Source organism: Lonchura striata, chromosome 2, assembly GCF_050655825.1.
Source record: "Lonchura striata isolate lonStrDom1 chromosome 2, ASM5065582v1, whole genome shotgun sequence".
In the NCBI taxonomy this organism is placed as follows: domain Eukaryota; kingdom Metazoa; phylum Chordata; class Aves; order Passeriformes; family Estrildidae; genus Lonchura; species Lonchura striata.
The window spans coordinates 88,165,057-88,188,672 of record NC_140704.1 but is presented as its reverse complement, the minus strand read 5'-3'; the positions used below and the strand labels follow the sequence as shown (position 1 = coordinate 88,188,672).

Below are 23,616 nucleotides of genomic sequence, written 5' to 3'. Positions count from 1 at the left end.
CACTCAAATTTGTATTTTTTAAATAAAACTTTTTGTGCGTATTTACTCTTTACCACCTGCCAATCACTATTACTCAATACAAATGGCTTTGAGACCTTGGTCTAGTGTAAAAGTGGTATTAAGAAATCACTACAGTTTTTCTCATAGGGTATATATTTGAATAATAATGTCCTTGTGTTTCTGTTGGCAGTATGGAATGCTACTGTATCAGAATTACAGAATTCCCCAGCAGCGAAAAGCCATGCTTCCACACTTTGCCACTCCAGTAGTAAGTGATGAACTTTACCTCACTGATGTATGATGCTGGAAAAGATACATCTGCTTTTGCATTTTAAAAGTGGAAAATTTTACACTAAGAAATGTAAATTCATCATTGTGTAGCAAATCAGTGTAAAGTTCATGTTTTGCATGAGTACAGCTTCCGTGGTTGGCTCTCCATTATCTTAGGCTTACATGATCCACATGATTGAAAAATCTTGGCTACGTCACACTCTGAGATGTACGGCGCAGAGAGACATCTGGCTGTCTCTGCAGAAGCCAGCTTAGGTCTGGCAAAACTAACACGTAGATTTCCTAAAATATGTTGGACCAAGAGCTGACTGTTAACTACCTAAAAGGGAAGAGCCTATATTTGGATCCCAACTGGCCCTGAAAATGATTGAAATATAGTAATAGGGCAAGTGGGCAACTTGAGCAAACAGATTTTATTCTGAGCCTTTGAATTGTCTCCCTCCCCTGCAGTCGAAAAAACATCTATTTTTGTGTCTGTGGATCTTTTGAAAGGAGAAAAAAATAAGATGTATTTTCTGTGCTGTTGAAGGAGGACTTTGGACAGTCTTCTGAAACCAAAACAGTTTGAAGTGAAACTTTCAAGCTGGTTTTTCCTTTCCCTGTTTTTTGAAATAAGTGAAAATTCCTTTTCAGAGAAGTGTATCTGAAAACTCACTAGTAGCAATGGATTTTTCGGGGCAAATAGGAAGAGTTATTGAAAATCCTGCTGAAGCACAGAGTGCTGCCTTGGAAGAAGGACATGCTTGGAGGGTAGCTATCTTCTCTTCTTTTCTATTTTTGCAATCAGTAAGTGTCTGTTGAGAGCCAAAACACAGAGTGTGCTATGATGTTAGTGCAGTGCTGGTCACAGTATAGCTTAGCTCCGACCTGAAGCAATCACACTGCAAGCATGCAGATCTGAAAGTCAATATCCATCTTTAGCAAAACTGTCACATTCACAACAACCTTCTACCACTGCTTCTCTGTCCCCCTAGTGTCCAGAGGAAAGTTGAGGGGGAAAGCAGACCCACCAGAACTTTACTGCCAGTTTGCAAAACCAGTCTCTGAGGAGGAATATGTCAAATTAAATGCTTCCCCACATGGAAGAGGCTGGGGCTCTGACTAATGGCTTGCTCCCAGTAAGTTTAATTGCAGAATATACAAGAGGCAGGACCTCTTGCAATGAAAACTGATGTAACTTGTTTATAGTGTCTTGTGGACAGACAGCTGCAGTACAAGTTTTCCCACATGCTCGTCTTTTAGGGAAAAGGAGTCATTACTGAAGCATTAGCTGGTGCTTTATGTACGGGAGGGAAATACTGCTTGATTTACTGAGTGCCTGGTGTTTTGCCTGAGCAGAAACATATCAGTCTTTTATTTTTTCTTTTTTCTGTCTTTTTTTTTCCTTTTTTTTTTTTAAAGATACTGAGCTTTCATCATTAACATCTGGCTTGTGTTTTAAGCCAACTGAAATGAGCTGCTGCTTGTAGATTAGCCCCCTTCAAAGTTGCATTTCTTTTTCTCATCCTTGCATTAAATCTGCCCAGCCCCCAGTTTCCTGTAAATTTAATCTATATTGCATGTGCACTAATTCTCTTCTCCTGAGACGTTAGTGTGGATTTAACGGTAATTCATTTTCTCTATAGAAACGTAGCACAAGAATGAACATCTTGGGTAGCCAAAGTCCACTCCATCCTTCCACACTGAGTACAGGTAAATTCTGATGGTTTGTAACCATAGTATCAGAGGTCTCCATGGGTAAAAAAAAAGTACATTTCATACAGACACAGAGTGCAGTCATGTAGTATGAATGCCTTGATGTCAAATACAATCCTTATCAGTAGTTCCTGTGTCATTAATATGCCCACCATACAGACACTGCAGAAGGGACTTGTTTTCATTCAATGGCCCACTCAAGCTTTTCTCTAGGACTAGTCTTTTGAAACTTGTATTTTGTAAAAATAGACACTCCATAAATATTTCTGTTTAAAAAAATCCAGCAGGTAATTTGGCATTTTGGACAAGGAAAGTCAATGAGTGATCTTTTATTAAAGAGTAGAAATGAGAGTTTTCAAAATAGAATTTTTTTCCATAATAACTGAAAAATGTAAAATATGCAAGTCCTCAAAATTTCTTTGAGACTGTAAATTTATTAAAACAAGAAGAAATTTCATATTAATATCCTAACCTTTGTGGAAGAAACACAGCTATTTTCTCTTGCTATTCTGTTAACAGAATTTTAAAATACCATTTGAAGAACAAAAAAATAAAGACAAAAAGATTGGGGGCTAACTTGGCTCTTGAAAGCACTATCTAAAGTGCATTTCTTTATTTGAGATTTAGAGGGAGTTGTTTCTAACTCATTAGCTTATACATTGAATTCTAAGGAATGTTAGTCCCTGTATGCTCAATAAGCTAAGAGAAGGGAGTATTATAAGAGACTTCTCTTGTTTACCTAATTGTATATCTCCAAATCGGAAAATACATGGAGATATGATGCCTCTCTACATGGTATATTAAGTAGATGCATTTTTTTATATATGTTGATGGAAGATATTTTCTATTCTGTAAGAGAACTATACCCACTTTTAAAATGTTTAAATAATTAGTATGTGGAAAAAATGGTTGCTTATGTAACTGATTTTAACCATCCTCTCCCTCTTTTTCCTCTCACCTCCAGTTATTCATAGGACACAGCACTGGTTTCATGGCAGAATCTCTAGAGAAGAGTCTCACAGGATTATTAAGCAACAAGGGCTTGTAGATGGGTAGGTATTCTTGTTGCTCAGTATTTATGATCTGACAGTGAGCTTTACAAATGAGAGCACAACTTATGCTGTAATAGTTTACAGATTTATGAGCACTTCTGAGTAACCTGATCACTGAGTAGTCCCATTTTAACCTGCCTGGATTCCAAAAAGTCAGAGTGTGTGCTTATAGGAGTGGATCCTAACTTTTAATTTGAAAAGTAAAATCTTAAAATACACTTAATTTTTTCTTTTTTTCCAACAGAAGTAGTCAAGTTTTAGACAATGTTAGAATTCAAAAACAGTTAATTCTTTTAATATGCGTTGAAGCTATATTTTTCAGGCAAAGCTGTACCTAACCATTTGCCAACAAATTTATAATCAGCCATCCGTGCTCTTCTGCATGAATCAGAGCAGCTAATGGTGCTTGCTCACTATTTCTGTTCTAGAGCAAAGGAATAGAAGTACCTGTTCCAGCACTCTCTTATATGTCTGTGGTCAAGATTTAAGTACCTTCTGAGCATCTCTGTTTTCCTTATTTATACAGCATTATGGTTATTGAAGGGAAATTGCTTGAACTGCATTCAGCATTGTTGACTTGTAGGATGGGAAAGACATGGTTGCCTTTGGTTCACTGTCTTCATTACTCTCAAGGTTAAGGTAGAAACATCCACGTTGGCTTCACAGGAGACAGTGAAGTTCAAACCTTTCTTCAGCATTTTCTGATTCAGAAGCAACACTAATCTTTCTGAAGACTAAAATACATTAGTGAAGTAGAAATTGGTAGTGTATATATATATATATATATATATATATATATATATATATATATATTCATCAAGCAGTGTTTGCTTATTTTTGGGGGTTTTTGTCTAGTCTAAGGCTAGACAGGGAGTTTTAGCTAAGCAGGTTCAACAGAAAGGAGAAGCTGAGAAAGCAAAGGAGAGCTGTCGACTTTTCGAGTTTCTAGTTTTCTCATGTTATAATCTTGGGCTCATTTTTTCTTGTTGCCTTAGGAATCTGGTGGCCCATCCTTCTTGATTTATCCTTCATAAATGTGTTAATGTGCTTGATGCTGTGTTAAATTTGTGCCTAATCAGCTTACTGATTAATGTAAACTGTGGAATGTAAAAATTGGTTAATTTGGCCATAGTAAGGTCCACCAGCAGTGACAAAAGAACCAGGTTACCTATGTGCTCTGAGATCTAAGGATCATGATTTTCATGGTGGAAAACTCTTACCTATGTTTTCCTGCTCTGTGTGTTCTTAAACAAAAGTAGGTAGAAAGTTAACAGTCTCCTGATGGTTTTTGGAAGAGGGTCAACAAATACAAGCAACTGATGCTGCTGTCTTGGATATCACTGAAAGTTCTTGCTGAGGGTGCATCTCTTTTTGTAGTTATTGTTTGTGTGGCAGCTGCCAGAGGTTGAAAAAACAGTTGCACCATCAGTTGTGCAGACCTTTGCTTTATGCCACCAGCTTACAATATCATGCGAGATATGAAACAGCTAGATGGAAAATAATTGAGAGATACCTGCATGAACTGCAGCAACCACAGGGCAGGCATGGCCTTTCTCCCTCACATGGATCCTAATTTATAAAGGCTTTTCTCCCTTTTCCACACATTTAGTCTTTCTAGGATTACAATGGAATGTTCAAATACCATACATGGTTTCTGAGAGTGGCAAGACATGCCTGTCTCTGAATACTGAACTCACTCTGGTTATGATGGTGCATTTTTCTGGTACTGACATTTCTCAATCAGTTCTGAGGAGCTGGAGTGAATTCTTTTGGGTTCTTAAGACTAGAAGCAGTTCTTTCAAGTGCACCTTGGAGAAAAGTGTGTTCCTTGCTTAGTGGTCAGCAATTAAGAGGCCTGCCCCAGTCCTGTGCTCAGCCATCTCTCAAATCCACTTGTGCTTAGTGCTGTAAATGTTCTGCCATAGATATATTATTTTCTCCTGTGGCATGGAGAGGATCTGCTTCCATAGTTCATAAATATCAAGAGGAGGAAACACAGGGTTTTTTATCTAGCTTTTTTTCTCCTCTTCCCAGTATGGATGTTAAATAAAGTCCATTTGGGATAGGACTTCAGTTTGTAGGTTAACTTAAAAGTGACAGCTACCTGGTGTATATTGGTAGCTGTACACCTAATGTACATTTTTTTTCCCACATACTGAGGGGAAAATACTGTGACTGTTCTAGAGGAAAAATCATTGTGTGTTTTCCCCATCTTGATAATTTGGAAGCTACTTAACTGGTAAATAATTTTAAGAAAGTATTGAGCTGTTTCTGTGCAATTGCAGCCATTTAACCTACACATAATTTTGCTGACACTGGATTTCTGTGAAAAGTCATTGTAGTGGGAATAGATTCCCATATATTACTTTCCCATCTACAGAAATTCAGATTTTCTCTAGAATTAAATGATAACATTTTCTTCATGAGAGCATATATAATTAATGGAAAGCTGAGTTAGAGGGAACCTTTAAAAAATAGGTACATTCTTAGGGGAAGAACTACCATTGTGTATCTTGCATTTCATATTTCTTTGTCTGTTAATGTTGCAGTCGTGGTATAATAATAGAAAGCAAATTGCCAGTTACAGAACCACCTCTTAATGCCACTAAAAAAGAGCTCTGCAGCGGCACAATATTGCTTAGTATTTCTGATTATTTAAGAACAAACAGATGGAGGTATTAATTTTGTTCTTAAAAATGTTCTCTCCTAGATTATTTCTTCTCCGGGACAGCCAAAGCAATCCAAAGGCATTTGTACTTACGTTATGCCATCATCAAAAAATAAAGCATTTTCAAATCTTGCCGGTAAGTAGATTATTTCTGATACTTATAAAAATCCCCAAAATTTTAAACCATTAAGCTTTTGCCAACATCTGAGGAGATCTGTTATTAATTACTGATGTAACTAACAAGGATGTTTCCATTAGCAAATATATAACCGAATATTCTTTAGAATAGTCTTTAATCAGTCAAATGTCTGATTAAAATTATTGGTTAACATTTCTGGAAAACTAGTGTAAGTCACTACATTACACAAGTCTGTGTAATGCACAGAACTTGTTCTCTGTGACTATCAGAGACAACAGCAACTGTTGTCTCCCTTCTAAATTAAGCAAACAGAATAACGCTGGGAAACTTTAAAAAGTTTTATTCTGAAAGTTATCCAATAATGTTGAGCTTCAAATAACATTACACTGAGATGTTGGAAAACAATTTGATTTTTATCTTGATCCAAAAAAGCATGAAAAATTTTAGATTATGTAGACATTTTATTGTTCCAAACCCTCTTCCGTTGTTTAGCTAGCCAATTTTACAAACATTTAACAATTCCTTTTGGGGTATTTTTCTTTTATTTAATGAATGCCAGTGCTGTCTGTGCAACTTTCAATTAGTGTGCCCAGAAGTTTTCACTTTCATAAGCAAAATGTTGCAAGTTGGGTTAAGGTATGTTTTTTCTAGCCCTGTGCATGGTTTCATAAAGAACTGCAGGCACTGGGTTGTTTATGCAATCAAGTGCCAACTGAGTGCTCATAATTTATTTATCTCACACATAGTGGTACTCTCTAAGTTTTTCCACTTGTGTATCTCTTCATGTGCAGCCTAACTTGAAAATGATGTTTTGTTTTCCTAGTGTGAAGATGATGGACAGATATTTTTCAGTCTGGATGATGGGAACACCAAATTCAGTGATCTAATTCAGCTTGTTGAATTCTATCAACTAAACAAAGGAGTCTTGCCCTGCAAACTCAAACACCACTGCATCCGAGTGGCCTTATGACCTCAAATCTGACTCTTGCTGAAGACTGGATTTGTTAGAAGAGTAAATGTAAGAGAACGTTGACACTGGGGAATTGGCAGATTTGTAAGTTGGTTAAAAAAATAAATATTATGCACCTTGGGACTCTGAAAGGGATGGATTCGACAGGTGCCAACAGACCAAGATTGCTGGTTTGTCTAACACCTAAGAGTGATTGCTGCTGAGTGTCCCAGCATCCCAAAAATGGGGGGAGGGTCTGTAAAACAATGAGTAAATTTGAAACAAAACTGGAAACTATCTTGGCTGGGCCACTTAACAGGAACAAGTGTGAAGAGAAATCTTTGAAAAGAACTCTTGCCCTGGAATAATCTTGACAATTAAGACTAGTGTGTTTACTTTTTGTATTGATCACTTTTTTTGCACTCCTACTTTGTTTCGGATATTGTATGCAGCCTATATTAGGAGCTGATGTGGCTTTTAAAATTCATGCAGGAGTTGGGTATTAATCTACACCCTAAAATGTATGGAATGCTTCAGTCTAAAAGGATCTAGAAGAAAATCAAGAAGTTTGTGTGTGTGTGTGCACGTATGTCTCAGTACTTCTCTGGAGACCTGAGGTTCAATGATCTGCCGATGTCTTTGAAGAAGCAATGAGGATACAATTCTAAAAGAACATACCACCAATATACGTACTTTTAAAACTGTTGACTTGTAGCATTATGGCTGTAGTGTGTTGATGGCATATTAGTGGCATCCAGTCATGCAGAGACTGTATTAGATTCTATGCACAAATTTTTATTGTTGGAGTGGTGGTTTGTTTTTTACAGCCTTTTGACTGTTTTCCTGAGGAAACTTACTGTTACTAAATAGAGTAGGACTGAATAACTACACTTGTATTTGAAACCACCATTTTTTGTGAGAAGATTCTTCTGCAGGTAGTCGTAGTATGACAAAATAAAAAAAAAAAATCTAAAAACCAGTGTTTTTAGCTTTATAGCTCCTTGAATTTTCAGACTGTTTCAAAGAGCTCTTTCAATAGAGTAAAGCTACAGTGACACAACGCTCTCCTGGGGATAGGGCACAAGAAGAACTGAACCCCTTCTGCTTCTTGTAGGGCCATGAAAGTTTACATGGTGAGAAGGAACATGCTGGGAATAGAAACAGATTTAATTGTGAAGTAACTGCTGGCAATATCATCCGTTGAGGTAACTGGTGATCCCTGTGTCATGTGTGCTAGTGCACACCAGTACCTGTGGCAGACAAGCATGTATCTTGCTCTGGTGCTGGTTTGTCATCAGAACTACTTTATTGTTAATGTTTAAATGAATTCTTTAATGTTTACTCCATAACTCTTTCTGATGATAAATCAGTATTAAAGTCAGACAAGTCCCACCTTGATCCTGCAGTTGCAACCAACCATTCATTCAGCAACTGTCTGAACTGAAATAACTTCCTGGTGCTTGGTGCCATTAGTCACAGTGAGAAGTATTCCACCCTGGGAACTTGCAGAGTGTAGTGCAGAACGGAGCATTTGTTAAATGATAAATTATTTACACAGGCTAGGTAATCCTTAATATTTGCCACTGGGTTTGAAATTTTAGCCATCTGAAAGGGTAAAGAAGGAAAACCAGTCCTACACTTTTAGGTCTTCATGTAGTGTTAAGAATAGCTTAAGACAAACCATAACCTGCCTGAGTCGTCCATATCAGCTTAAACTATGTCAATGGTATAGAAACACTGTATTTTAGTTTACAGAACACATTTAGTATTTTTTTCCATTTAATGTCTAGATACTAAAAATGAAGAAACTTGATTTTGTTTTTAGTAGAAGCTGTTTTTGTTTTGTTTTGTTTTGCTTTTTTTAATTGTACATAGTGAAATGAGTGTTCCTACTTTCTAGACAATGTATTTTAAAACCTTGAAATTAAGCTAACTTAAGTCTGACTTCACTTTGCATGCTTCTATTTGGCCCCTATTAGGAGAAAAAAGATACTTGTATTGACTACATTACCAGTTTAATAAGACCATTTATGCTGTAGTTTTAAGTTTTTCTGTTTACATAGCTTAGTGACAACCATGCATTTTTCCCAGTAGGCAGATAGTATTTGCAGTGTTTCATATTTATATAAAAAAAAAAACTTTGCATCTTATTTAAATTGAAAATAAAAGTTTGACTATGAACCATGATTTTTGTATGTAGATGGTTGACTTAGTATTTTGTACTCTTCCCAGCTAAAGTGAGCTGTTTTGAGAAAGTGACCACCTTCAAAGTGGCAACAATCTTACTTAAGCAGATCACTGCTTTGTCTTCTTTCTGCTGGAAAACAGTCAATGCCACCTTAGTTTTCCAACAGATTCAGCTGGCTGCCAGCTCAGAATACCAAGGACTGAAGGACATTTGACTCTTATTTTTGTATTTAAATGACATGAATGTAAAGGGGATGCTCAGGGTTGTTTTGGAGCCTGTTGAATTTTTATCTTTTTGCCTGTGATTTTATTTTCTAAATAAATACTTCATGTAGCAATCTTGAATATGTTGAGAAGGAAAATGCCAAACCATTTTGGTAATGAGGTTACTAGTTAAGTTATGTTACGATAGGTGTTAAAGTACAAAAACCTTTTTATTTGTTAATTAATCTTGAAGAAACACGTGCCTCAGTTTAGATGTTTTGTCTTATCTTTTCTGCACTAAATACCTGACAGTTTGACCAATCAATGCACCTTTCCAGTGGCAAGACTTGCTTATCGTAAATTATATTGTCACAATGCAAGATTTAGTGACTGTAAAATGGAATAAAGTTTAAAGTTTCAGGGAATGCAAAAGGTATTAACTTAAGAGACAAAACCTTTATTCAATATGCTTTGCTTCATACTGTAAATAGCTTTTTGGCTTGTGAACCTAATTGTAATCTTTCAGGTATTTTTGTACAAATAAGGGACTGATATTCTGTTTCTTGTAATTAGAAATAAACGTTAATACAATGCTATTCATTTTATATTTGAATGAATGTCGTCCTTTGGATATATCACTGCACTGTGTATCTCTTGCCTTAATTCAGTTTCATTGGGTAGGTCATGTTAAACAGCTTTTAGGAAATGTGAAGAGGAGAACACAATCTAAAAGATACCTTTATTCTGACTGTTCCGTCTTTAAGATTCCTATTAGGATAGACTGCATTTTATTTAGCAAAGAACTTATTCACTCCTTTTGTTGAAGAAAAATTACTGGGGATATTCTGTTATGATATTTACAGTATTCATTTGGGAACATATCAGAACAACATACTATGACCAACTTTCAGGTCATAAAGTTGTAACTCATTGCAAATGCACACCCTGCATAAAACACTTTATTGGCCTGATAGCTCTTGGATCAGAAAACTTCTCAATAGTACTTCCAGAAAGTAATTAGTTACCCCTGTAAATAATAATACGCCTGTAGTCCTTGTATTTGAGTGGTCTATCAGAATTTGTGTGGAAAAGCACCATCTGCACAAAACACATCTTTACTTAAAAAATCCAGGAGGGTGGAAGAGTGGGGTGGAGGGACTGGTGATTCTTCTGGCAGATAAAAAACCAGAAGGTTGGGAATATTTCACTTTTATATTTTTGGACAATCCTTTCCTGTTTCCTCCTTGTAAATCCATAGAAGCCATCAAATGTATTCCACTCTGGCTTCTGCATGCTATATCTCCATGTGATATCTCCATATTGCACAACATCATGAATTAATTAATATGTTAGCATGATAAAATTCATTCATCAGCACATAGAGGCAGAGTACTTTGGATTTTGATATTCTGCAAGTTTTTTTTTCTATCTGGGCATGCATGTTAAAGTGACTATCCTGCGGAAAGTAACTTACTTTTTTCACTAAGTTAACAAAGGGGACTGCTTGCTTAGGAAAGGTTTGAGGATGTTTATTTCCTGCTTGGCTAAAGGAGGCCATACTAACATTGAAACTGACTCCCACTATGATCATTAAAAGTCACAGACAATAATTTTACAGAAACCTGGTTAAAAATACAAACAATAAAAATCAAAACCAAAACCCCACCTTGCTTTATTGTATATATTGCATTTGGAACAGACAAGAAGATGGTATTAAAAAAAAGCAACCTGGTAAGAAGATCTCAGTAAGCCTGCCCCGTGGCAAGGTAGTGTTGTCAGCATGTTTGTCCAAACTGTCCACCTCTGTGGCAGATGCAAAATGATACCTGTGAAATCTGGCCCTTGGCATTAGCAGTGGGTACTTGGGCTATGAGAACATGAGCAGTACAAAATTAGTCTGGACCAGAAGTGGGTCTGTGGTACAGATTTGAATCACTTGCCTGATAGGTTTGTGCTTCTTTTCATTAGTTGCAGAACAACAGACATGATCAGACATCTGATTGCACATTAAGAATTCTAGCGTGAAGTTCACCAGGCAAAACAGCTTAAATGCATTTGGGACTATAAAAAATTCCTATCAGACTCGTGTTTTATAGCATGCGGCTGCAGGACTTTCATCCTGATACAAAGAACCCTTAAATTAGGATTCCTTTAACACTAAATTGTTGCCTTAGTCTGTACCTGCAAAACCAGATAAGAAAAACATCACCAGATGAGCCATTTCCCTCCAAGTTGAACTTTTGGTCTTTGTTATTGCTAATTTAGTAATGCTTTAATCTGGTTTGTCAATGTCCAGTCTGTAGACTGCTTTGTGTCTCAGAATTAATTTTCTGACATCTTGGAAACTGCAGTAACAGTGTTAGCAGGTTGAAAGAAAAGATACATTCCTCTGAAATATCCATTCTGCCTTCATTTGGGTTCTGCATCCTAAATCTTAAGTCTTCTTCTCCTTAACTTGAAATACAATTAAATTAGTATTTGAAAATCCAACGTAACCACAACGATGTCCAAGGCCTATATGATTTTCATTAGATATTGTAATTAAGCACATCTGACACTAGAAAATGAATTAGTTTGTGTAACACACATTGCAAACAAATACAATTAGCTCTAATTGCCCAAAGACAATACTGCTCTAATTGCTCGTCATTTTGCACAGATACCAGCAGATGTTTTAGCAAGAAATGCAGGTTCATACAGGACACTGATCTGTGATTAACAGGGTCTTACAACTCTTGTTGGCTGCCCAGGTTTGTTATACTTTTCTATAATCAGGTGTTTTCCATCCCTTGGCTGCAAGATCCTGGTGCCACAGTTGGGGAATAGGAAGGTGCAATTACAAACAGCTGCTGGCCCTGAGCAAAACTACAGCCTGGCTTTATGGGCCCTGAAGCTCATCTTGGCTGTGCTCAGAGGTACAACTCCTCAGAGCTCAGAAGAGAGACAGGGAGGGAAGTGGAAGGGGGAAAACAATTACTCTTGGGCAGTATTGTCCAAGGGGTGGTTTGGGTGTGACTAGGAACACAGAGAAGACAGTGCTCTGATGCCCTGAGTGCTGCACACCACTCCCTCAGTTTCCCATCCTCTTCCCTCAAACTTGTGAAGACACTTCTACATAGAGACTCCCATCATATTTGCCCTTTGGAACACATTCTCCAGAGGTGTTAGGACTGGCATCTTGCATTACCAAGGAGAGAAACAGCAGTGGAATTGGTGTACTCTACAACCTGCCCATTCTCCAAAACAGCTTGTCCAACTGACATTAGAAGAAAGGAAGGTGGGAGTATGGTAGTATGGTTCTGCCAAGAACAGTGATGGTTAAAGCAAATGGTTGAGCACAATCCTGAAATTGTACAGTATCATTGCTCCACAAAGAACCCTAGACACATCCTATTTTTGAATAATTTAATTATTTAGACATTTTCATTATTTGATTTCCTTCATAATACTTCTCTTTGCTGCTGAGTTTGTGCATGATAATAATGTGCTCTGTGTCACTCTTACCAACTCGTAGTTTTCAAAAGGTTGCTGTAGCACTCTTAGAATCAAAAACAAATACACAAATGGGCCAAGCTGCAAGGATTAGAGCTGAAAAGTAACTCCACAACACATTGAGTTATGAAAGAATGTGAGTTGGTAATTATAGAATTGGTGGATAGGAGACTTATTTGTTTTCTTTCACTAGGTAGAAAGGTTTGTGAAAACAGCTGGCTGAATAAGGGTGAAAGTCATTGAAAGCTTACAAAGTTTGCCTCAAAATACTTAAAATCAATTGCTGGAACAAGCATTTGACCTGCTTAAGAAAACAGTGCTTCAGAGAAGCATGTGTACCTGGGGAGTGATTGCATCCTCTCTCCCTAAAAGTATAAGAGAGCAGGGACTCCAATAATAGCAGAAAAGGAGACTTAGGATGCAGTACAAATGGAAGACCAAACATGAAGGTCAGAGGAATGATCAAATATATAATAAAACAGTTCAGTGAGCTAGTATAATAGATTTATAGATAAACATAGGCAGCTGAGCAGAAACAAAACACTTAATTATGGTAATTTTTGTTACATAAGTCACCTGAAGTATTCAGAGGACCACTTCAGGAAAACCAGAAGTATTGCTTCATAAACTGCTCATACAATCTTTCGTATTGTCCACCACAAAACGTAGCACGTGGCAAAAGTTCACATGGCTTCACAAAGGGCTTCTATGACATCATGTCAGAGAAAACTCAGTTGATGGATAATAACTACAAAAACTTTTTTCTCTGAAAAGTCCATTGGTCATATGTCACCAAGTGCCAGGAGCAGTCTTCAGGGGAAGAATCATTACTTGACAGCACATCTTCCCTGCATGTCCACTACTAAGACAAGGGCTAGAGATACTTTTTATCTGATCCAGTAATGTGCCCACATGAGGGCTGCCTCATACAGAAGGTAGCCAGCTAAAGGCAGCAGTTAAGACCTGAGGAACGACCAAGAAAACCTGCTCTACAGTCAAGTGGAAGCTCCTTTTGAATGAATTAAGGCTGCCCTTAGTGAAACAGCCATGAAAGTACCGCATTTGCTTCCTACCATCCCACCCCACCCCATGAAGCGATGCCTTCAGGGTCAGCAACAGCTTTCCTGTCCTGTTGTACCTTCCCCTGCCACCGGCAGGGTTTGCTGCAGGTGTGGGGGCTGCCAGAGCACAGCTGAGTCCATCAGGGCTCTGAAGTTGCTCAAGAATAGTGTCTGGTTTCATTCAGCCTCAAAACTGGGTCATAAGGTACAGGGACTGAACTTTTGAGATGTCCTCCAAAATAAGCATTAAACAGAGAGTAGGTGCTACTCCCTTTCAAGTCAGAAATGAGTACAATATAAATTGCATGTCAATGGGTATCCCTGGGCATTTTTGTTCAGTGATGCACAGGGACGTGTTCTGAAGGGTTCTTCTGCGTAAAACACAGGTTTTCCTTACACTACTGACATCTGGGGAAGAGAAAGGGGCGTGCACTTGCTCAAGCCAGGTGATTTCTCCTGCTGAAAGCTGTGGTGGAGCCAGAGGGAGAGTGCTGCGCTGGGGTGGGCAGGCCAGGCACATTGGGAGCTGCCGAGGCTCTCCCAAGCCACCCACTGCTGTTCAGGCAGGGAGAGAATGGAAAGAGTAAAGCACGGAATTTTTGCGATTGGGTTGGAAGGGATCTCTGGAGATCATCCAGTCCAACCCCCGTGCCATATGGCGCAATCGCCTAGATCAGGTTACAGACGAACGTGCCCAGGTGGGTTTTGAATATCTTCAGACATGAAGACTCCACGACCTCTCTGGGCAGCCTTTTCCACCTTCAAAGTGAAGAAGTTCTTCTTTATGTTGAGCTGGAACTTGCCTTTTAGTTTATGGCCATTGCTGCTCATCCTCACTCTGGGCACCACCAGAGGAGTCTGCCACCATCGCCTTGACGGCCACCGGCATTTCTGTGCATTGATGAGCTCAAACGCGGTGCCCAGCCTGGAGGGCGCCAGAAGCTGGGTTCCGGAGGGGCCCGGAGGGGCTGCGGCCCGCCTCTGGCAAACGGGAGCCGGGCACGATGGAAGCCCATTTTGCTGATTTCTAGTCTCCCGTTCCGGCAAGTCTAAGTGCTGGAGTAAGCCGCAAACCAGCGCTGACACGCCCCGGGCCGGCAGCCCCGCAGGCGGAGCGCCGGGCGGCGCAGGCGCGGCCCGGGCCGGCAGAGGGCGCGGGGCTGCCCCGGGCCCGGGGCTCCGGTGTGTGAGCGGCGGCCGCAGCCCGGTCTGACCCCGCCGTGAACACCCCGGCCCCGGCCAGGGTGGCTCCGGCGGCGAGGCTGCTGCACATGGCAGCGCTGGCGCACCAGCGCTCGCTCGTCCCCGCCGAGAGCAGCGCGTCCCGGTGCGGGGACACGAGGGTTTCCCCTCCCGGCAGTGCCCCTGGAGCACCGGCCTCTGGGCTTCCCGAATTGTCCCACTCGTGTGACCCGCCGGACATCGCTGCGTGGACGTCCGGCAGAGGCAGGACATGCCGGGGCTGCTGGCTCGCTCCATCCCACGTCTCGTCGGGTTTTTCACCAAGGCGCCGTGAGTAAGTGAGAAATCCCGCGTCCCTCCTCTCGCAGTGGCTGTCAATTGCGGCTGGATGAGCCCTCGGGTTTTCTGGTTCTCCCGTGTTGAAAAAGCAGCTGATAAAGCTGACAGAGGGCCGCGCCTGGTTAATGGTTAACGGAGTGCAGGGTGAAGCCTCGATACTTGGCTGGAAAAGTCGCAGAAATTTATTGAGATTAAAATTCCTTAGCCACTTCTGGTGACCTCTTCTTCACAGGGCGACTTTGAACTACAGGGAACTGTAGGGGACTAAAACCAATACCTGTTTCCAACATACCTGGAAAAGGGGTGAACTACCCAGAAAGGTAAGGATAAATTCGGTAACGTCCGAAAGTGAAGCTACCTCTGCACTTTAAGCAAATAGTCTGATCCAACAAACCCACGTAATTTGTTAGGTATTAAACTAGTCAGTGTTTAGAAGTCCAGCATAATATGCTAAATGTAAATATTTCAATTGATGTCCTTAAGCCAGTTTTAATGAAAGAATCAGAAGTTCATGAAGTATTTTAAAATCAAAGCTTTGAAATTCACAACATTTTTAAAAGAACCTCTTCTTAACTGCTGCTAAAAATTGAGTTGAGGGCTCTGCTGCTTAAGGGAAGCAGTCTGGAGGGATGGCAGTACTTAATGGTGTTGTAATTGGAGCTGGATCCCAGCTGACAAGGTAATTTTATTAATATTTTCAAATTTGGTACAAAACAAATTTCTTGTTTGAAAATTTTGTGCTTCTAGTCCTTGAGCTTGGTTTCGTTGTAAACCGTGCTGTCACATGAGGTGTATCCTCTTGTAGAGATCCTGTTTATGGCTAAGGGACTGGAGTAGTCTTTGTATGTTGACAGTACAATTTTATGCAGGGCTAAATGTGAAACAGCAAAAATTATTACAGCATTGCTGGAATTTTAAGAGTAAGAAGATGCTGAAATTGGAAAAGTGAAATAAAATGACAATCGCTATTTACATTACAGAAATTTACTGTTTATATCAATGGTAAATAAAAGGAAAAAAGAAGATATTATGAAAGGTCAATGAAAAACAGATTTGCACTATACTTGTGATACATGCTGAAAGGTTTCCTTGGCTGAGTGGTGCCTCAAAGAAGAGCATCCTAGAATTCTAATGTTCAAAATATGCATCCCCCACCAGCAACACAAAGTGAGGAAACTAGAATTTCTTGCTGAAATTGCTAAAGGTTGTTTAAAGTTGTAAGAGAGTTTCTCTGATTGGTCAGTTGATACACATCAATGGGAAATTCCTGTATTCTTTAGCATATGTTTCTTAACCTGTTCTTTCCATTATGCTGTGTCCAGTTCTGCGCCCCTCAGTTCAGGAAGGACATTGAGATGCTCGAATGCGTTCAGAGGAGGGCAGTAAGGCTGGTGAAGGGCCTGGAACACAAGCCCTTTGAAGAATGGCTGAGGCAGTGGGGTTGTTTAGCCTGGAGGAAAGGAGCCTCAGGGGGAACCTGATGACTCTCTACAACTCACTGAAAGGAGTTTGTAACCAGGTCCGGGTCGGGGGTCTCTTCTCACATGCAACCTCTGACAGAAGGAGAGGCCACAGTCTTAAGCTGTGGCGGCGGAAGTTTAGGTTAAAAAAATTCTTCACTGAAAGAGTGGTTGGGCACTCTTTCATTGTCTGCCCAGTGAGGTGATGGAGTCACCATCCCTTGATGTGTTAAAAAAAAGACTGAATGTGGCACTCAGTGCCATATGTTTAGTTGATGAGGAGGTGTTAGGTCATAGATTGGACTTGATGATCTCAAAGGTTTTCTCCAACCTAGTTCATTCTGTGATTCTGTGAAGAACTGTTCACCTCATTTTTCTGAGTCACAAAAAAGGTATATTTTTTCAATCACAGATAATATATTGTGTAATCATAAAAGTACATGGCCACCAGGATTTCATTATTGCTAAGTGAAAAAAAAAAAAAAAAGTTCAGCCTATACAACAAACTCAATTTACTTCCAGCATACCCAAATCCTGTTACTCACTTCAACTCTCAGTTGCCCCTGCATGTCCACAATCCTCCAATGTTCCTCTGATGAGTGTCTCCCTATTAAGCTAGTTCATGCTGATTATATTTTTTTCTCCTAGCTGTGGTATTTTTCTTGTAGAAAATTGTGGAATGAAACAACTGTTTTGTTGTACATTTTTCATTTCTCTTGATCCTGTGTGGATTGTATTGCTATCTATTCAAAACCAAAAGAATAAACAGGAGAAGAAATATTGTGGTAAATAGTCATTTATTGGAAAATTGGGATTTTAGTTTTAGCACTTTGTCAGAGAGCTGGCAAGGGCATTGTATGCTTAAAAGGTTGCTCTTACAGTGTACTATGAAATAATACTGTATCCCCCTTCCCCCCTCTGCCCCCCCCTCCCTGTTGTTTCAAAAAGAACATTTGGTTTTAAAATTCAGGGCAAGTTTGCTAAGCTTTGTGAAGGTGTAAATACAAATTAGTTTTATCTTTCCTGGTTGTGTGTTTTCAGAGGAATTAGGTGGTTTACATGGAGTCAAATGTAGTTTAATGTTATTATTCTTATATTACATCAGACATATTACTTTAATCCTGAATTTGTTTTTTACAGCTTCAGAGGCAGAGAGATCCTGTCCCTAAAAAGTTGATGACTGGATGACTGATGCAAGGATTAATGGCAGCACATGATTTTTTTTTTTCATTTTTTCTCCCTCGGTGAAGTGCTGTGCTGTGAGTCTCAGTGTAGGAACATAGGATGACTTGAAGGCAAAGATGTGACTCCAGTACTGTGTCACCTATCAAAACAGCCTCCATAGAGGATGTATCTCCCCATCTGTTAGGTACAGCCTATTTTTGCGAGGCTGGATATGAAGCAGAGAGCTTAGGAATTTCGTTTTAAACAAAGATAAGGTGGAAAGGTTTCAGTCACTGAAAGGAGTATAAGGAGGGAGGACATGGGACTCATCTGACCTTAACACTGGAGGCAATTGAAGCCATAGTAACAGCAACTGTGCATTCCAGTAGAAGCTGGAATATGTATAACCCTAAGTCAGGGTTATTATTAGCATTTCAGAGTTTCAAGCCAGTCGTGCCAAACTTGGGTTTATGACATTCCTTATGCTTCAGATTTTTTTTTTTTTTTTTTTTTTTTTTTTTTATATATACCAAGTACCATCTACTGTCTGATTGCTAGGGCAACGTCAAGCACTGGTGTCAGTAATACTGGCATGTAAGTTGGAGTTCATGTTACAAAAAGGAAGGGAATAATTGCTTCCTGCTCAGCAGACGGGGTATAAGTAGCAGACTAAAATTGGTGCAAAAAAGAGGTCCTAGAAAAAAAATGCACTGCAGTGTATTGTTTAGGAAGGCTATAAATTCAGCATCAGAGTAATGCTGCTGCTAAGTGGCTCATAACACCTCCCTGTGTTTTGGCCTCACTTGCACTCAGTTATGCTATTGACAAACTGTTTCATTTAAATGAATAAACCTCACCGTTTTTAGGTTTTCTTTTTTCTGAAACATGACAGCGCAGGTACAGTTAACGTGACATAACGAGGGAAGCATCATTACTCTGACTAGTCATGCAAAAAAGCAAGATGGCAAATTACAGATATACTACATATGGTGCCTTCTGCTTTTAAAAACAATCTGAGCTCAGAGAAGTAGAAAGGATCCATCTAATCGTAGAACCAGTTCTATGAATTTCAAGGCAAATATACATTTCCAGACACATGGGACAAGCTGAAGACTGCTGAAATGCCAGCTTGCTGGGAGAATGGCTGGCAGACACCTTTTCATCTTGGACAATACCGTAAAGGAAATGGCCTTTCAGTGTGGCAGATATTGTCCCTTTCTGTGCTGCTTCTTTAAAGAGAGGGAGAGAGAATGAATGCAAAGGATTTCAGAGGAGGTGCCATTTCTTTAACGGCATCCTGTGGGTGCATTATCTTGCAGAGACCTTTTTCTTTTTCTCTCAATCTGATTAGCACATGTCTTTGTGCAGTTTTAAAATGCTTGGACAGTTTTCCCTTAAGAAATACATGTGCCTTCCAGCAGTTTTAAATTGCTCTTGATATGTTTGATATCCTTATACATCTGCAAACCGACCAGAATCTTGCTGAGTTCTTGACTGTAATTCTTCCTGTGGTAATTATATTTTCTACAGTTTTAACTGCCCATGATGTGAAAAGTGTTTCCTTCTGTCTGTTTTTAATGTACTGTCTTTAATTTCCCAGAATTGTCCCTCTTGGGCTTTTAGAATTTGAAAAACAGAAAAAAGTTCTTTGTCTTCTCCCTGTACTCTTTCGTTCTCTTATCCTTTCCTTGGTTTCTCTCATGTTGTTCTGTTTTCAAAGCTAACCAGACCCACTCATTTGAATCTTCCCCAGAGGACAGTGTAAGTGTCTTTGAAGAGAAATCTTCTCTTATGCTCCAGGAGGGCACTGAAATCTTTTTGAAAGTGAAAATCTGAGAGAATATTGAATGTTCAAGAAATGTTCCAACAATTGATCAAAAGTCACTAGAATATTTTTCCTTTAATTCTCCAACTTGTTCTTAGTGGATCCAAACTTCTTGCTATTCTTGATTGTACTACTTATTAAAGGGAGGTTTTTATCCAACAGTTCCACCAACATTGGTGAGACTAAGTTTGACCTTTAAGACTTCTTAACCCTCTCTGTATTATGCGTTGCTTCAGATTATTTGTACTGAACTTCCTGCAACTCTCTACTGACTATTAAAGATGTGACATTCCTAGCTCTTCTCCCCTGTTCCTATGGCTGCATCTTTAGCAGGAAAAAAGGAGAGGGGGGAGGGGGTAATGGGATGGTGGAATGTTACCCTTTCACTGCAAGTTTTTGTATCTCTCAAATATAAAGGCCCCCAGGTGAAGACCCCTGGGTCCCTGACCACTCTGCTTGTCAGAGAGCCGAGTCCTCAGGAGCCGGATAGCATAATATAATCCTTCTCTCTAAAGGCGGGATGACTCACAGGCGGCGTTGTTTCCAGGAGGGTTTATTGAGGGAAAGCAAGTCAGGGAGCAAAGATAAGACAACCTCTCCGGAAGGGAGCTCGCTCTGAGAGCCCCGAGCAGGGGGCGGAGTGGGGATTATAACTGGGACAAGAGAGGGAGGGTCCAGGTATGAAATGTCCAATGAGGGAAGGCTTCAGGGGCGAAGTCAGGGTTGAGTGACTGGGTTACAACCAATGAGGGTAAGGGGAAGGAGCGGCTTCAGGGAAGGAACCAATGGGGATACAGAGAACAAAGAACTTTCTAGAACCAAGGGATGACAGACATACTGATTGACAAGGGGAGGGGATAACAAAAAGATTGACAACAGGGGAGGCGGGGAACTACACATTTGTCGCCTCCCAGGGTAGTTCGGGGGGACAGTTTCCCAAGTCCCCTCCCACACCCAGGTATTGTGGCTTTCATGTATTTTAGGCAGCTGAAGTAGAGGACTCTGTGACCTCCAGCTGTGGTTAAGATGTGACACAGAATGGACCAGAAAGAATACTTGCTGTAGTGATGGGTGGTGAGAGGTCTGACATGGGAGATGATAAGTAAGCCTGTATTCTAATAAAAGACAAATATCTAAGAGATTTTTTTGGAGAGAAAGAGGATTATTGTGTGTCTCTTATGAAGACAGGCTGAGGGAGCTTGGCCTGTTTAGTCTTCAGAGGGGATAAGTGAGAGGGGACCTCATTAACATCTATAAATATCTGAAAGGAAGATGTCAAGAGGATAGATCCAACTTCTTCTCAGTGGTGCCCAGCAATAGGACAAGAGGTAACGGGCAGAAAACAGGAAGCTCCACCTGAATGTGAAGAAGCACTTTCTTGTGCAGGTGACTGAGCACTGGAACAGGTTGCCCAGAGAAGTTGTGGAATCTCCCTCACTGGAGATATTAATGAACTATCTGGACACAATGCTGTGCCATTTGCTCTGAGATGACTCTGCTTGAGCAGGGAGGTTGGACCAGATGACCACTGTGTTTCCTTCAGCCTGACCCATTCTATGATTCTGTGGTCTGTTGCCCAGGATTATTAATACATACTGAAGATGTTCCATAAGATGATCATATATTCTGTCTAAGTATAAAAGACCAGCTAATTTTATGGATTTTGCTTTGCAAGTAGAAACACCCAGGGAACAAAATAATTGATTTTTGAAAATAAAAAAATTATGGAGAGAGTATATTTTTGAAACATTTCTAATGAAAAGTAGAAAGTAGGAAGGTGTCTGCTGTCTTCATATTAAATACTAAAAGTTTAATAATTAAAAGCAATGTAGTGATGATCTTAATCTATGAGGAAAATTCCTTCAAATCAATATGTTTCCAAAATAATATGTAAATAAAACTTAATATCACAATATAGAATCAGAGGAAATACTTGATTGTGAGAACTTGAAAACCTCTGCATGACTGCTTAAAACTATTATTATTAAGGATCAATGATAAACTGGTATACAAAGTCAAACTTCTTAACAAATGTAGATACAGAACTGTAATTGCTCAGAAATAGAAGTCTTGAGACCAAATGCATTATTTTAGTATTCACTCACTTTAATTAACCAATTCAACGGATTAATTCAAACTAGCCTATTAAGCAATAGAAAGCATTTGTGAAGCTTTGCAAACAATAACAGCATAAGCCTTGAGGAATGTTCACACTCAAACGAAAAGCATTTTGCACCCCAGTTAGAGTGCCATTACAGGCATCCCCAGGCAGTCAACAGCCAGCAGCAGGGCCCTGGCCTGAACCAGCAGGAAAAACCAGCAACCCCTGACTGGATGCACACGTTACACATACTACCATGATTTTCCTTTTTTTTTTCTTTTTTTTTTCATTTTAATCTTTCTTTTTCATATGGCATATTCTTATGTTTCTTCGTTATTCTTTTCCGTCCAAGGAAATTCTTATTTAATGTTGGCATCTTTCCCTAGAATACTCCTTTTCATCATCAGCTATAATTTATTTAATTATGTAGCCAAACGTTCCTTGTTTGTTGAGGCTAATGACATACAGCCTTTATTCAGGTGGGTATAGAAGTACATACTTATATATGTTAAGCTTCTCCTACAAGATCTTTTCAGAACTCTCAAAAGTCCTTCATTTGCTGGTTGCTGACATGACAGGTGCCTCCCACGCTCTCTCTCCTGTTTTCTGTTGCCTTGCACATGCCAGGATTTTTTTCTTGGCACTGCTCACAGAGGCAAAGACTTGTCTCCTGGTTTGCCTGCCCTGCCAGCTCTTAAATGGGCCCATATTGTGCCATTCTCCTTCGGTACCTGGGGACCAAGTACAAAGGTGTTGATTCCTGAGTAAGTATTGCAGGACCACATCCTGAGGCCTGCCGTACCTGCAGGGATAGGGGCCTATTTTTGTGCTAGGCAGCTGAAAATGACATTTCTTATAATTGAAATAAGAGATTTTCCAGAGATTACTTGAGCTAACAAAATGAATGTATCAAAAATGAATGTATCAAAATGAATGTATCATGTTTGTAGAATCATCATCATCATAAATTTTAAGAAACCTCTGCCATGGCGCAAAAGACATAAAAAAAAAAAAAATTCTTTAAAGCTTCTTGCAAAAAGACAAATACCAGAGAAGACCAGGAATTGCAAAGAACTCAGATAAGGAGGCCCCTCTGTCAAGGATGGACTTATCCAGATAACAGAGCAGAAAGCGAAAAGTGCATGCGCAGAGGAGAAGAGTTCAAAAGTTCAATGCAGAAGAAGGCTATGGTTTCAGCCTCAAAAGACCACCGGCGACCCTGTAAAGACCACTACAAAAAACCATGCATGCCCAGAAGGGCGTGGACCTATTTAGCATGAGAGGCGAAGACAGGCGGGGCCAGGGGTTGAATATGCATAGAAAAGTTGTGTAATGTATTGCATATGGAACACCGTTGTGAATAAAATTGTGGGACAAACTCCAGCTCCGAGCACAAGATTTTGGAGAGCTATCTCACTTGTGCCGGGCGCTGGCATACATACCCACTTCATAACTATATTAAGTTGTGGAGTCTATTTATTTATTCCACGTATTGCTTCATTTGGCAACCGCAGCAGGACTTCTCTGCTCATCTGTGGGTCCGGCTGAGGGCAGACACCCTCAGGCGCCGTGGGGCACTTCCCCGGAGGGACTCTGTGCCTCGGCTGTACACTACGGAGAGCAGACCACGGCCCGTCGATAAGCGGACCAAAAGCGGTATGTATTCTTTTCTTTTTTTAAGGAAAGGCACTGATAAGTTGCATTAAGACGTTTTTGCGCGCAGGTTTGCCAAAGGGGCTTGCAAGCAGATCAGCGGAGGAGAGGTTCCCCTGACGCTGATTGTGCAGCTTGGGGAGGGAGAGGGGTT

At 39.9% G+C, this 23,616-nt stretch overlaps 2 protein-coding genes across 12 annotated transcripts in view; both read left to right on the top strand.

The window, feature by feature from the left end:
* GRB10 (growth factor receptor bound protein 10) overlaps positions 1 to 9,781 on the top strand; it is a 144,191-nt gene extending 134,410 nt beyond the window's left edge. For 3 of the 8 annotated variants that reach the window (XM_021546879.4, XM_021546880.4, XM_085571759.1), the window contains 6 exons: positions 191 to 268; positions 925 to 1,041; positions 1,917 to 1,983; positions 2,951 to 3,038; positions 5,749 to 5,842; positions 6,669 to 9,781. In XM_021546879.4, coding sequence (XP_021402554.1) covers positions 191 to 268; positions 925 to 1,041; positions 1,917 to 1,983; positions 2,951 to 3,038; positions 5,749 to 5,842; positions 6,669 to 6,815 — 591 coding nt within the window. In that variant the 3' untranslated portion in view covers positions 6,816 to 9,781. Of the gene's footprint in view, positions 1 to 190; positions 269 to 924; positions 1,410 to 1,916; positions 1,984 to 2,950; positions 3,039 to 5,748; positions 5,843 to 6,668 lie in introns of those variants that run through there. The other 5 variants (XM_085571760.1, XM_085571762.1, XM_085571758.1 and 2 more) reach the window with 3 other exon arrangements.
* Positions 9,782 to 14,872: 5,091 nt separating this feature from the next.
* The window catches only part of DDC (dopa decarboxylase), a 91,249-nt gene continuing 82,505 nt past the window's right edge, over positions 14,873 to 23,616 (top strand). Inside the window, exons 1-3 of one of the 4 annotated variants that reach the window (XM_085571738.1) lie at positions 14,908 to 15,254; positions 15,492 to 15,579; positions 17,860 to 23,465. The gene's annotated coding sequence lies outside the window, so the exon portion shown is untranslated. Of the gene's footprint in view, positions 15,255 to 15,491; positions 15,580 to 17,859; positions 23,466 to 23,616 lie in introns of those variants that run through there. The other 3 variants (XM_085571737.1, XM_085571736.1, XM_085571735.1) reach the window with 3 other exon arrangements.